This window comes from Manis pentadactyla, chromosome 9, assembly GCF_030020395.1.
Source record: "Manis pentadactyla isolate mManPen7 chromosome 9, mManPen7.hap1, whole genome shotgun sequence".
In the NCBI taxonomy this organism is placed as follows: domain Eukaryota; kingdom Metazoa; phylum Chordata; class Mammalia; order Pholidota; family Manidae; genus Manis; species Manis pentadactyla.
This window is the reverse complement of record NC_080027.1, coordinates 11,225,507-11,236,190: the sequence shown is the minus strand read 5'-3', so window position 1 is coordinate 11,236,190 and position 10,684 is coordinate 11,225,507. Positions and strand designations below refer to the sequence as shown.

The following is a 10,684-nucleotide window of genomic DNA, read 5'->3' as shown; positions in this document are numbered from 1 at the left end:
GGTGCTAGGTGCACTTGCCGCAGGTGCCCCAGGAGGATCACTGCTCTGCATGTGGGTCCCCAGGATGAGTCTCTGCCTCACTGGGCACTGAAGCTGCCTCTCCTGACTGCCCCATCTCCTCCACTCTCGGCCAGCTCTCCCCCATTGGGTACTCCCTCCCTGTACTTGGTTGCCTGAGCTGGAGAGCCCACGAGCCCAGGGAGTGAGAGTCCTCGGGGGCAGGTGTGACTTAGGGACGCCTCTGAGTCCCTGGGTCCGACTCCCAGATCACCCAGCCAAGGAAGCACTGGGCGCTGAAGCTGCTGCATTCACTTTATTGCCAGTGCTGGCCGTCCCGAGGCACTGCTGGTCGTGGCCAGCCCCACCTCTGCCCACGTGACCTGGTCACCCCGTCACCCCCAAGCACCAGAGCAGCCTGAAGCCCTGCCCCACCCATTGCCCTGCAGAAGCCAAGTCCCCAGCCACAAGCCCCCTCCCCCTCCCTGGTGGCCCTGGTCCTTCAAAGTAACACAAGGTTCCGTGAGGGGCCCCTGGGCCATCTGCCTTTTCCTCCAGGCTGGCCGGTGGGCAGCACAGAACTGAGCCCGTCCTTCGGAGGCTGGGCCACGTCCACATCCTCCTCCAGGAAGGCCTCACCTATGGGCCTAAGAAGTCCTCCTTTCGATAGCCCTTCTGCAGCAGGGGTTGGGGAGAGAAGGCCCAGAGTCAGGGGGCAGGCTTGCCTGCCCAGCCCTGCCCTCCCCAAGTTCCTGGTCCCCTTTCCTGTGTCTCCCTCTCCACCAGATTGTCCTCCCCGGACATCTGTGCCCAGGTCCCACACCCGTGGCCCTGGGTTGCTGGAACATACCGCCCGGAAGTCTCGGTGCAGCTTGTTGTACTGCCACAGATTGGCCAAGAGGCTGGAGGCTGCCCGGGACGACTTCTCACTGTCAGGGCTGGGGAAGAGGGGTCAGCAGGGTAACAGGCGTGGCCAGAAGGCAGGGAGGGAGCATTGGGCCAGGATCAGGGGTGGGGCTCACCTGTCTCGCTTCTTCTTGATGAAGACCAGCTTTCGGAGCCCATCGAAGTAGAGTAGGTCCCGGGCAGCAATGGGACTGGCCATCACCAGGTTGTTGAGCACGGCTATGATGTTGACCAGCACATCGGCTGGAAGAGACTTCTCACCTATGCTGCCCGGCAGCTTCTCGATCAGGTGGCTCACTACCTTGGTGGCTGCCGGGAGGTTGGGGTCAGTCTCAACCCTCCATCTCCCAGCACCGCCAGTCCCCTGCTGCCCCAGGGGGCTGGGCCGCTCTCCCCGGGCTCTGGCTCACTGAAGCCAGCCCAGGCAGGATCCAGGTATGAGCTCAGCTGGGCGGTGTGCAGGCGGGCCCCGGGCTGTGGAGGACCTGACTCACACATCTCGTCCTTGTTCCTGGCGTTCCGAGACAAGTTTCGGATGAGGCCGGTCAGCGAGCGCAGCTGGTGGTGGTCGGCAGTCCGGATGCGGTCCAGCAGTGGGTTTAGGATGCGCTCCTGCTCCAGAGCCAGGCGGCTCAGCACGCCCGCCCACTGCAGGTTGGAGAGGGGCCGGGGAGAGCGTGACGCCCACAGCATTCCAGGCTGGGCCTCCTCTCTCGGTTCTTATGGCATTCTGAGGCAGGGCTGGCCTCTGTCTCTTACCTGCTAGGCATCCTTGCTTCTGCCTGCACACCACAGACCTCCCAGGCACCTCCCCTTAAACCTGTCCTCTGGGGTCCTGGAGGTCTGCCCTGTCCAGGAAGCTGACTTCACCCTCTTGGTCAGCCCTCGGACGCCCGCCTTCTTGTTCCTCCTGTCCTGCTCATAGCCACCACCTCAGTTGCACGCCCTGCCTTCTCTGCCTCTCTCCTGGCTCCACCGCGTGTCTGCATGAGTTCCCTGACCCTCCCCAGCTGGCTGTGAACTGGAGATCAGGCTCCCATCCCCTGGGCACCCTCTGTTCCCAGCACATGGTCAGGTGTGGGTCCTGTCAGGTGGGGCACTTGCTCCGTGGTGCCCAGGGCTGCCCTCACCCTACGGTCGCCTGCGGTGATGTTCTGCAGCGCCCCAGCGGCTGCCTCGGTTGTGTGCCGATTGAGCTCACAGCGCTGCAGCAGCCGGTGATACAGCCCCACGATCTGGGGGCTCCACAGCCACTCTAGGCCCTTGGGGTCCTTAGACACCTCGGCGAAGGTGAGTGCGTCAGCGGCGAGAGGCAGCTGGCGGGAGAGTGCTGAGGTCAGCCCGGGTCAGGCTGTGACCCCTGCTCCCACCCACCCAGGCTGTCACCCACCTCTCGGAGCCGCCGGCTCTGGGGAGTAAAGCAGCCGACCACCTCGCCGGGTGGTGCCCCGTCCACATCTCTTCGGCCCCGGCCCTCCAGCCGCTGCAGGGCTGACGGTGGCATCTCATCGTACAGGCGGTAGGACAGGTTTCTCAGTACACACACAGCATTCTCCACGCTCTGGAGGGCGGACCATGGTCAGAGCAGGCCAGGAAGCCCCAGGCCCCTTTGGTAACTGTCTTACCCCCTCTCCGCACCTTGTCTTCGCACTTGCCCACGTCCAGGGCATGGTTGATGTAGGTGACCAGGGCGTCCACCAGCCCGTGACACTCACGCATCTTCTGGCGGGTGGCCTGGGAGGCTGAGCTGAGGTTCCTGGGGGTGGAGGTAGATCAGAGACCCCCACAGGAACCCAAACGCAAGGGCTGAGATCCTGAGTGCTGGTCCCCTCCTCCCTGTGACTGGGCCCCGCCCCCAGCAAGTCCTGCTCCTAGCCCTGGTCCCTCTGCACGCCCACCCGCCCTTCACTCCTCGAAGTGCCCAGGGTGGGTTATGAATGTCAGACCGAGTCTCTGGTTTAGTGAAGCCTGAGCTTGCAGCCACTGGAGTGCTGACTTCCACTGGGTGGCCACACGTGGTGGCCTGCTTCCCTCCAGCCTCTAGTGTTGCTTGGTTTGGCCATGTCACCTGCCCGCTGGCTGGTTCCACCTTGTTATCCAGGCCTTGGATTTAACGCCCCTTCCCCAGCCTCCCCCTGGCCACTACCACTGCCCAGTGTACCTGAGGAAGCCCGTGGCGTTGTAGAAGATCTCTGCCTCAGAGGCATTCTGTTGGATGAGGGGTGGCCCTCCTGCCCCAGAGAGGGGGCTCAGCACCAGGTCTGTGAGCTGCTCCAGCGTGTCTCGGGCCAGGCGGTCCTTCAGGTGGTCGCTGGAGGACAGGTTCCACAGGGTCCCTGGCAGGTGGGGTGGAGGCCGTGGTCAGCGACTGCTCCCAGGTCCTACCTAGCATGTGCACCTCACCCAGGAGCCCCACCAGGGACAGACTGAGTGTGACCTGCAGGATCACGGGCTGCAGCACAGCAGAGGATCCCTGGGGATGTGGGCCTGGGGGCCGGGGGCTGGCTCCAGAGACATAAGAACAGCCATGGGGACCAAGGAAAGATGGAACAGGTTGGTGGGGCTGGGCCACCTGTGACATTTTTGCGAAGTTCATCGTCCTGCTCACGCAGCGTCCGCAGCAGCTCAAAGATGCCGTTCTCCTCCACCAGGGCCAGCTTGTTGTCGGCATTGTCATAGATGAGGTTGCGCATGGCACCAGTGGCGTGGCGCTGAACCTCCTGGTTGGCATGGTTGAAGAGCTTCACCAGCCTGGGCACAGCATGAAGACTGCGGGCCTGTGGGTCATTAATCATATGACCGCAGTGGCTGGCACGAAATTTACCAACCCGGTACAATATGGCTAAGTCGAACTTTCGTTTATGGCTTAATTTTTATCACTGCTGTTTCCCGTGGGGGTGTGGCTTAGCAAGGTGTTATTAGCTGCCTTATTGGCGTGCTTGATACCAGCTCCTTTTGGTCCTGTAATAACTTGAAGGGCATTTTCACTGGGGGGCGGATACTTGCATGTGTAATTCTATTGAAAATTAATAAAAAGGCTGGGACCAAACCTATATGTTTATGTGGGTGTTAATGCTTGTGTGTGCACCTGCAGGTGTGTGTAGGTGTGTGCAGATGATACAAGGGTAGGTAGATATACTCAAGTGTATGAAAACTTGTAAAGGTGATGTGTCGCAGATCCAGGCAGATGCACACATATGTAAGCAGATACATGCAAACGAATGCAAATGTATACAGGTACATGCAAACATATGTAGATATCTATACATGGTGCTGGTCTATGCAGATGATGCAGGTGTGTACAGATGTATGCACATGTGTGAAGGTGTGCACAGATGATATATATGTGTGCAGGTGTATGCAGAAGTGTGTAGAGGTGGGCAGGTGTACACAGGTGTGGGCAGAAGTGTGCAGGTGTGTGCACATCCTCCCCTCCCACCCATTCTCTGCTGAGGAGGCTCTGGGCAGGATGGGGTGTGCCAAGTCAGCTTGGGGATCACCAGGGAGGTGGGCAGTAGGGGTGTCCACAGGGCAGCAGGCTACCTGCTTCTTGGCCGTCACATCGCTATAGCACTTGTGCTGGATGTAGGCTGCTCCCAGCACCTGCAGGTTGGGGTCCGAGGCCATGAGGTACTTAACTGCTGAGGGCAGATCAATGTCATCGAAGCTGCAGAGATGGGGTCAGGGGTCAGGCTGACCTCAGGGACAGGCCAGGGGCAGAGGCCTCTCCCTGAGCCAGGCCCAGCTCACCCACTGCTGAGCCTCTGCAGAGTGCGGTGGCTGCCATAGCCGTCCAGGCCACGCATGTCGGGCAGGTGGCTGGCGTCGGCCAGGCTCAGGCTGAGGCTGCGCACAGAGGGTGCTCGGGTCACGGGCTCCAGGATCCCCACTGGCCCCGCCCCAGATCCGCCCCGGCTGCGGTGGCTGCTCTGGAATCGCTGCAGGGTGCGCATGGCTGGGGCCCGGATGGTCCGGCTGGGTGGCCCCTCGGTGGTCTCCGGCCACTCCAGGGCCCCGGCACGGTTGGAACTGGAGCTGGCCTGCCGCTCATAGGCAAAAGCCCTGTAGGTGGAGGTGGCAGGGGGCTCCAGCTGCTCAGACACCACGCTGTAGCGGTCGTCCAGGCCCCCGGCACCCAGCCTCAGCGAGCGCAGGGACAAGGTGTCATAGTCGCCCCGGCTCCCCGTCCCACCACGCTCATGGAAGGACAAGGGTCGGGCAGGCGTGGGGGCAGCAGGCTGGGCTCCCCCGAATCCCCCAGCCCCAAAGGCACCGTCCCCGTTGTGGGCAGTGCTCAGCCTCCGACGGGAGCTCAGGTCCACAGCAGAGCGGGAGGACCAGGAGGTGGGACTATAGGCAGGCTTGGCGATGGGCCGGAAGGTCTGTAGGGTGGGGAGGGGAGGGTGCTGAGGGCCTGCAGGGGCTCGCCTGGCGTCCCCAGCCTCCCCCAGAGCCTCCCCATATGACTGTGGAGCCCAGACTCTCCAGGGGATGCAGAGGGTGTCACTCACCGACGCGTCCCCACTCAGGCCCTGGGAGCGGGAGCTGAAGCCAGCCTGCAGGGTGTGGTACTGACCCCGGGATGAGCCTGTAGACAGGGACAGTGGCGGTCTGGCCATGCCAGGTGGTGCAGCGCTGGCCTCCTGTCTCTTCTCTGTGATCCTGGGACCCAGGACTGGGTGGCCGGTGGACTTGGGCTAGGGTTAGGCTTCAGCCCATGGCCCCTGCCCCTTGACTCACCCAGCTGACCTCCTGGCTGCCTGGGCAACGTGCTCTTCAGTCCCTTCCAGGGCCCAACACCCAGCCCCCTACTCCAGGGAGCCACACTGACCTCCTGTGCGCCCATCCTGCACTGTGGTCACACAGGAGTGACTGCACTTGCCGAGGATAGTGTCCCACCCGCAAAGCCACACCCACCCCATCCAGCCACACAGAAAGTGAGGGCACTGATGCCAGCCATGACTGGTAAGTGGACAGAGAGGTGGGTGTGTGGGGCTGCTCAGATTGTTGGAAGGATGGGGGTTGGAGGGACAGGCAGCCCGGTGGGTAGAGAGAGCTAAGCCAGAGGATGGAGGGATGGACAGGACAGATGATGGCTGCCTAACAAGAACTGGAAAACACCGAGAAGGGCTGGGTGATGGCCAAAATGAGGCACAGCAGTGGGAATGGTCTGCGGCGGGTGGGTGCCTGGGAGATGCCAAGATGGGGTGCCTTGGGGCTCAGCCTTTGTCCTGGCCCAGGTGGGCCTTGCCTTGGGGAGAAGAGTTGTCCCTCCCTGGGGGCCAGGGCAGAGAGCTGCTGAGGGGCTCGTGGAGGTCAAGGGAAGGTGGTCTCGGTCCCCCCCCAGCCTCTGTGGAGCTGGGTGGTCTGGGGGTTCCCCCTGCCAGCACATTCCCTAGACCTGCCCTGGTTAATGGGGCTGCTGGGCAGGACTATTAACCCTTTGATGCCAGTGAGGCTCAGCCTGGGGACCTCACCCCACCCCCAAATTATCCTCCTCCCCTAATTGGCAGGGTAACCAGGGTGGCAATTAACCCCTCTCTGTCCCTCCTGCACCCCGTGACCCCTGGGCGCCCAGCTCTGAGGCCCAGGGAGGGAGGACCCTGGCATCCAGGCTGCCCCGGAGGCCGGTCCTAGGGAAGGGCCCTCTCCTCATCATGTGAACCACTGCAACTGGTCTCAGCACCCGGGTGGGGGTCCTTCTTATTGTCTCCCTTGGTCCCTGTTGCTGTAGCAGGCAAAGGAGAGGTGCTTCTAGAACAAATGCCCTGAGCTTGCCAAGTGTGGGGTCTTTAACACTCATGTGTGCACACAAACGCACTAACATGCACTCACATTCACACTCACACATGGGGGCCAGGCTTCCTGCTAGGCTGGGGAATCTGCCTGGCACCGGGGGGTCGCTCTGGTGGGCTCCCCACAATTCCACAGAGAGACCCTGGTCCAGACAGGCCAGTGGGTCTTGACCAGCCTCCCCAGACCTGTTCCTCACACTTGTCTGCTTCCTCCCTGGGGGCGGGGCAGGGAGGCGTGGGGCGTGGGCAGGGACGCTGGAGTCTGGGCGTCTATGTCTCTGTGGGACTGACGTGTGTGTCTGGGTGCATCTGAGACCACGTGTGCGCCAGTGTTACATGGCGCATGACGTGTGCATGTTCTGGGTTTACTGACAGATGTGGGACCGCCGTGTGCTGATTTGCCCGTTGACCCCATGGTGGGGCTCGGCCAATGGGCCAGGTGGGGCCTAGTCAGGCTCGGTGAGAAGAACCTTGGGGTCCCTGCTAGGTGGTGGGAGGCCCCACCCATGGCTTCTCCCAGGCCCGGTGGGGCGGGGCAGGTGACTCAGTGCAAGGCCTCAGTGAGTCAGGCAGTTGAACCCCAGAGCCAGCCTCACAGTGGCCTCTGGCCCTCCCACCACCACACCCTCTCCAGGCTACCCCTGCTCACCGGGCGCCCACCCCCTGCTGTCCCCTACCTCTGGCTGCCTCCGTGGCCCTGCTGGGTTCCGCCGCTCCGTTGTGCCGTGGCTGCTGGCCCAGCTGCAAGAGGCGGGCACGGACCTGCTCCTGGACACGGGCTGCGCGCCACCGTTCAGCCGCAGGCCCTTCTGTGCCCCTGCAGTCCAGCTGCAGGTCGGAGGGCAGTGCCAGGGAGCACACACCGGCCTCAGGCTGCAGGGCCGACAGCAGGAAGTTACCGTCCTGCATGGCGGCAGGCGCGCGGGGCTGGGTCCCCCAGGCCGGGCCGAGGCAGCCACCTCCAGCCTGCGCTGTCTTCACTGTCTTGTCCTGGGCGGCCCTGTCCTAAAGTCCCCTCCCCGCTGGCCTCGCCCAGAACCAGCCTAGGATCCGGCGCCCGCCCAGCCGAGCTCAGCTCTGGGCGGGGACACCTGGGCTAGGTGGGAGGGAGGGGCCACTGCCTGCTTAAGGTGGAGTTTGGGCGGAAGAACAGGCCGTGTGGCCCAGGTCCTGGCCTGGCCTGCCTTCCACTCTAGCCGGGACTAGGCAGGGGTATCGGGTCCTGGCTTTGTTCCCAGCCTGTAAAGGCCACAGGGCTTGGTGTGGGGGTGGTTAGCCAGGCTCTGCTGTCCTGAGTGTTAGGAAAGGGCCACGGCGGCCGCCTCTGCAGTCTGAAGGGGAGGGATTTCTGCCGGGCTGGGGGCTCTAGGGAGCCCCAGGGACCAGGCAGCCCAACCATGAGACTGGGTGAGGCACAAACGAGGGCTGGCATCGAGTCACTGAGAGCCCAGGGGCAGGGGCAGGGTTGAGGATAAAGGGCTTGGGTGGAGCTTTAGGGTGGAGGGGTTCCTTATGGAGCCCCTGCCCTGGCCCTTGGTGCCCGGAGACACCAGAAGCATGTGGATAGAGAGGCCACCTTTGGGTCCGGACTCTCCAGACCTCTATCCTGTATACCCTGAGAGTTAGTTCCAGGCCCCCACCTCTGCAGAGGCCTCCACAGGGCTGGCTTGGCCCTCCCTGGCACGCTTCCTGGGTTCCTGCCCCTGGGCTGTAGGGGTGGAAGACCTTCCCAACAGTGATTCAGGGCTCTGTAGGGCAGGGTTGATTCAGAGGGGCCTTCCTGCAGGGCTGGAGGGACAGGAGCTGGGGTGTGCAGGAAGAACCCAGAAGCCCAGGGGATCAGGGGCCAGGAGGATTGGTGCCAGGGCCGGGGAGTAAAGGCCCAGACCTAGAGGACAGGCCCCTTGTGGACTGGGGGTGCGGGGTGAGCCCAGGAGGGCTGGACAGATGGGAGCTAGTGGCCTCATGTACTTCCTGGGCCTCCCTGGCCAAGTCACAGTGGGGCCCACCCTAACAGTTTCCTCTGTCCATGGGAGGCCCTCACCCGGGCCCTGGCCCCTGAACAAACACATTTGCCTTAATCTGCAATCAGTCCTGGGGATGGTGGCTGGGGGGCAGTGGCCTGGAGCTGAGGAGGAGGCAGCCCTGTGGGGGACCCACTGTGGCAGTGAGGGGGAAAGGAAAGACCCCCAGAAAGGTCAGGCTGAAATCTGGTGTGGGGCCTCCAGGCCCGATGGGGTGCCGGAGAAGGAGACCTACCCTGCTTGCGGTCAGGATACTGCAGGCCCTGTGGCGCATCCCGGAGTCCATTGCTGCCAGCTGAGGGGTCCTGGGCTCCATCCTCAGCCCGGTGCATCTGTCTGGGGCAGCCTCTCACTGCAGGACAGGACTGTGGGGGCACCAGGAGGGCGGGGTGGGAACGCCTGCATGCCCAGCTCATCAGACCGGTTGCTTCCCTGGGAGACGTGTTTTGTGTGGAAAAATCCTGGGAGACAAGTTCGTGCGGCGCTGAGCGCGCCTGGAGGCGCACGTCTGGCACAGGCCTGGGGCCCGCCCTCCACTGGGGTCCACCTGGGGCCCGCTTAGAACCCCCCAGAGGCCGGGCCCAGCAGCATGGCTAGGGGAATCCAACCGGGAGGGGGGCGCAGGCTGCAGGCAGGGGTCCGAGGGGTGTCGGGGAGCTACAGGGGGTGGGCCATTAGAGGGAGAGGAGGTACCAGCAGGGGGCGGAGTCAGGGAGACACCCCCATGGTCTGGTTTTCAACAGCCGGTAGGGCCTTCAGGGCCAGGTCTGTGGGGCTGCCTCCTCCCCCTGGCAGGGAGGTGCCCCAGAGCTGTGGGGAGTCTCCCTGAAGACGTGTGGACCCCTCCCCACCAGGACCTCCTGCTTCTGTGGCTCAGTGTCCCTGGAAAGCCTGGGATCCTGGGCACACTTTCTCCAACACCGCAGGGCTAGAGGTACAGGCCACAGCCTGTCCCACCTGCTTTCACCCCCACGGGCCTCCTCTGAACCCTGGGACCACCTGCTCTGTCTCGCCAGAGTCTCCCTGTACCTGGAGCCAGTGCGTGGGGAGGGAGGATTCAGGGCGGGGTTTTGAAGATGGGCTTCCTGGAGGAGGTGAGTCTGTGGCAGATGGAGGAGGATTCACCCAGGATGTCAGAGAAGAGGTGGCAGGGCTGGCTGTGTGGCAGGGCCTGGCAATCTGTGTTTAACCCCTCCAGGGGGCCGTTGGTGCACATTCAGGCTTGAGAACCTGGACCCCGAGGGCCTGGAAGGATCAGAGTCACTCTTGCTAGAGAAGCGGCTTCTGTGGGGGAGGGTCTTCACTCTGCCGGGGAGTCAGAAGGCCATGGGGGCCTGAGCAGGCGGGTCAGCATTTGCACCCCTGCATCTAACAGCGCCTAGAGGGCGGGCTGGGTGTCTGCTGGAAGCTGCGACCCGCCAGGCTGCCGCTATTAAAGTCTCAAAGGGAGGAGTTGGGGGTGACGGCCAGGAGGTGGGGGATGGGGAGGGGTGGAGGGAGGACCCCTTAATGCTGGCGCGGGGCACAGAGGGCAAACCCCGCCCTGCGGTTCGGGCCAGAGGAGGCGGTTGGGCGAGGAGCTCGGAGATGATAACGCAAAACAACATTCAGCCCCAAACCGGGAGGGCGCTGGCGCGGAGCCAGCAGCCGCGCGGGGTGGGGGTGCCGCCGCACTCCGAGACTTGGCCGACCAGGTGTCGGGCGCCAGGTGTGGGGACGCAGCTCGCCCGCCAGCCGGAGGCCCCGCTCCCGCCCTGCGCGCTCCGGGCTCTTCCGGCCGCAGACCCGCCCGCGCTCGCAAACCTCGGGGCGGAGGTCTGGGCCCCAAATGGCGTCCGCTGGCGGGAACAGGCGGATGGATGGGGCGCCAGGAGATCGGTGGGGCCGCGGATGGGGAATCCTTAGGGTGATTTTCAGGGGAATGACATCAGACGTGTTTCAAAAGGGCGCCAGCGTCTGTAC

At 63.5% G+C, this 10,684-nt stretch overlaps 1 protein-coding gene across 1 annotated transcript; it reads right to left on the bottom strand.

Moving 5' to 3' along the window:
* Window positions 1-293: 293 nt before the first annotated feature.
* On the bottom strand, window positions 294-9,291 carry PKP3 (plakophilin 3). The gene is made up of 14 exons (XM_036927183.2): window positions 8,958-9,291; window positions 7,376-7,571; window positions 5,415-5,491; window positions 4,654-5,285; window positions 4,447-4,570; window positions 3,476-3,680; window positions 3,065-3,239; window positions 2,542-2,659; window positions 2,294-2,464; window positions 2,034-2,219; window positions 1,398-1,551; window positions 1,020-1,212; window positions 848-935; window positions 294-672 (listed from the first exon to the last, which is right to left on the bottom strand). Exons 1-14 carry the CDS (start codon window positions 9,036-9,038, stop codon window positions 637-639), a joined length of 2,436 nt encoding a protein of 811 aa, XP_036783078.2. The 5' UTR covers window positions 9,039-9,291; the 3' UTR covers window positions 294-636.
* Between the last annotated feature and the right edge of the window lie 1,393 nt (window positions 9,292-10,684).

Excerpts from the sequence above, each read along its gene's own strand:
- PKP3 (XM_036927183.2), bottom strand. The coding sequence starts at position 9,038 with ATGGAGCCCAGGACCCCTCAGCTGGCAGCAATGGACTCCGGGATGCGC. Across the intron at positions 3,240-3,475 it reads ACTTCGCAAAAATGTCACAG|GGACCCTGTGGAACCTGTCC; the intron begins GTGGCCCAGCCC and ends CCCACCTGCCAG. Across the intron at positions 2,465-2,541 it reads TGGGCAAGTGCGAAGACAAG|AGCGTGGAGAATGCTGTGTG; the intron begins GTGCGGAGAGGG and ends TCCGCCCTCCAG.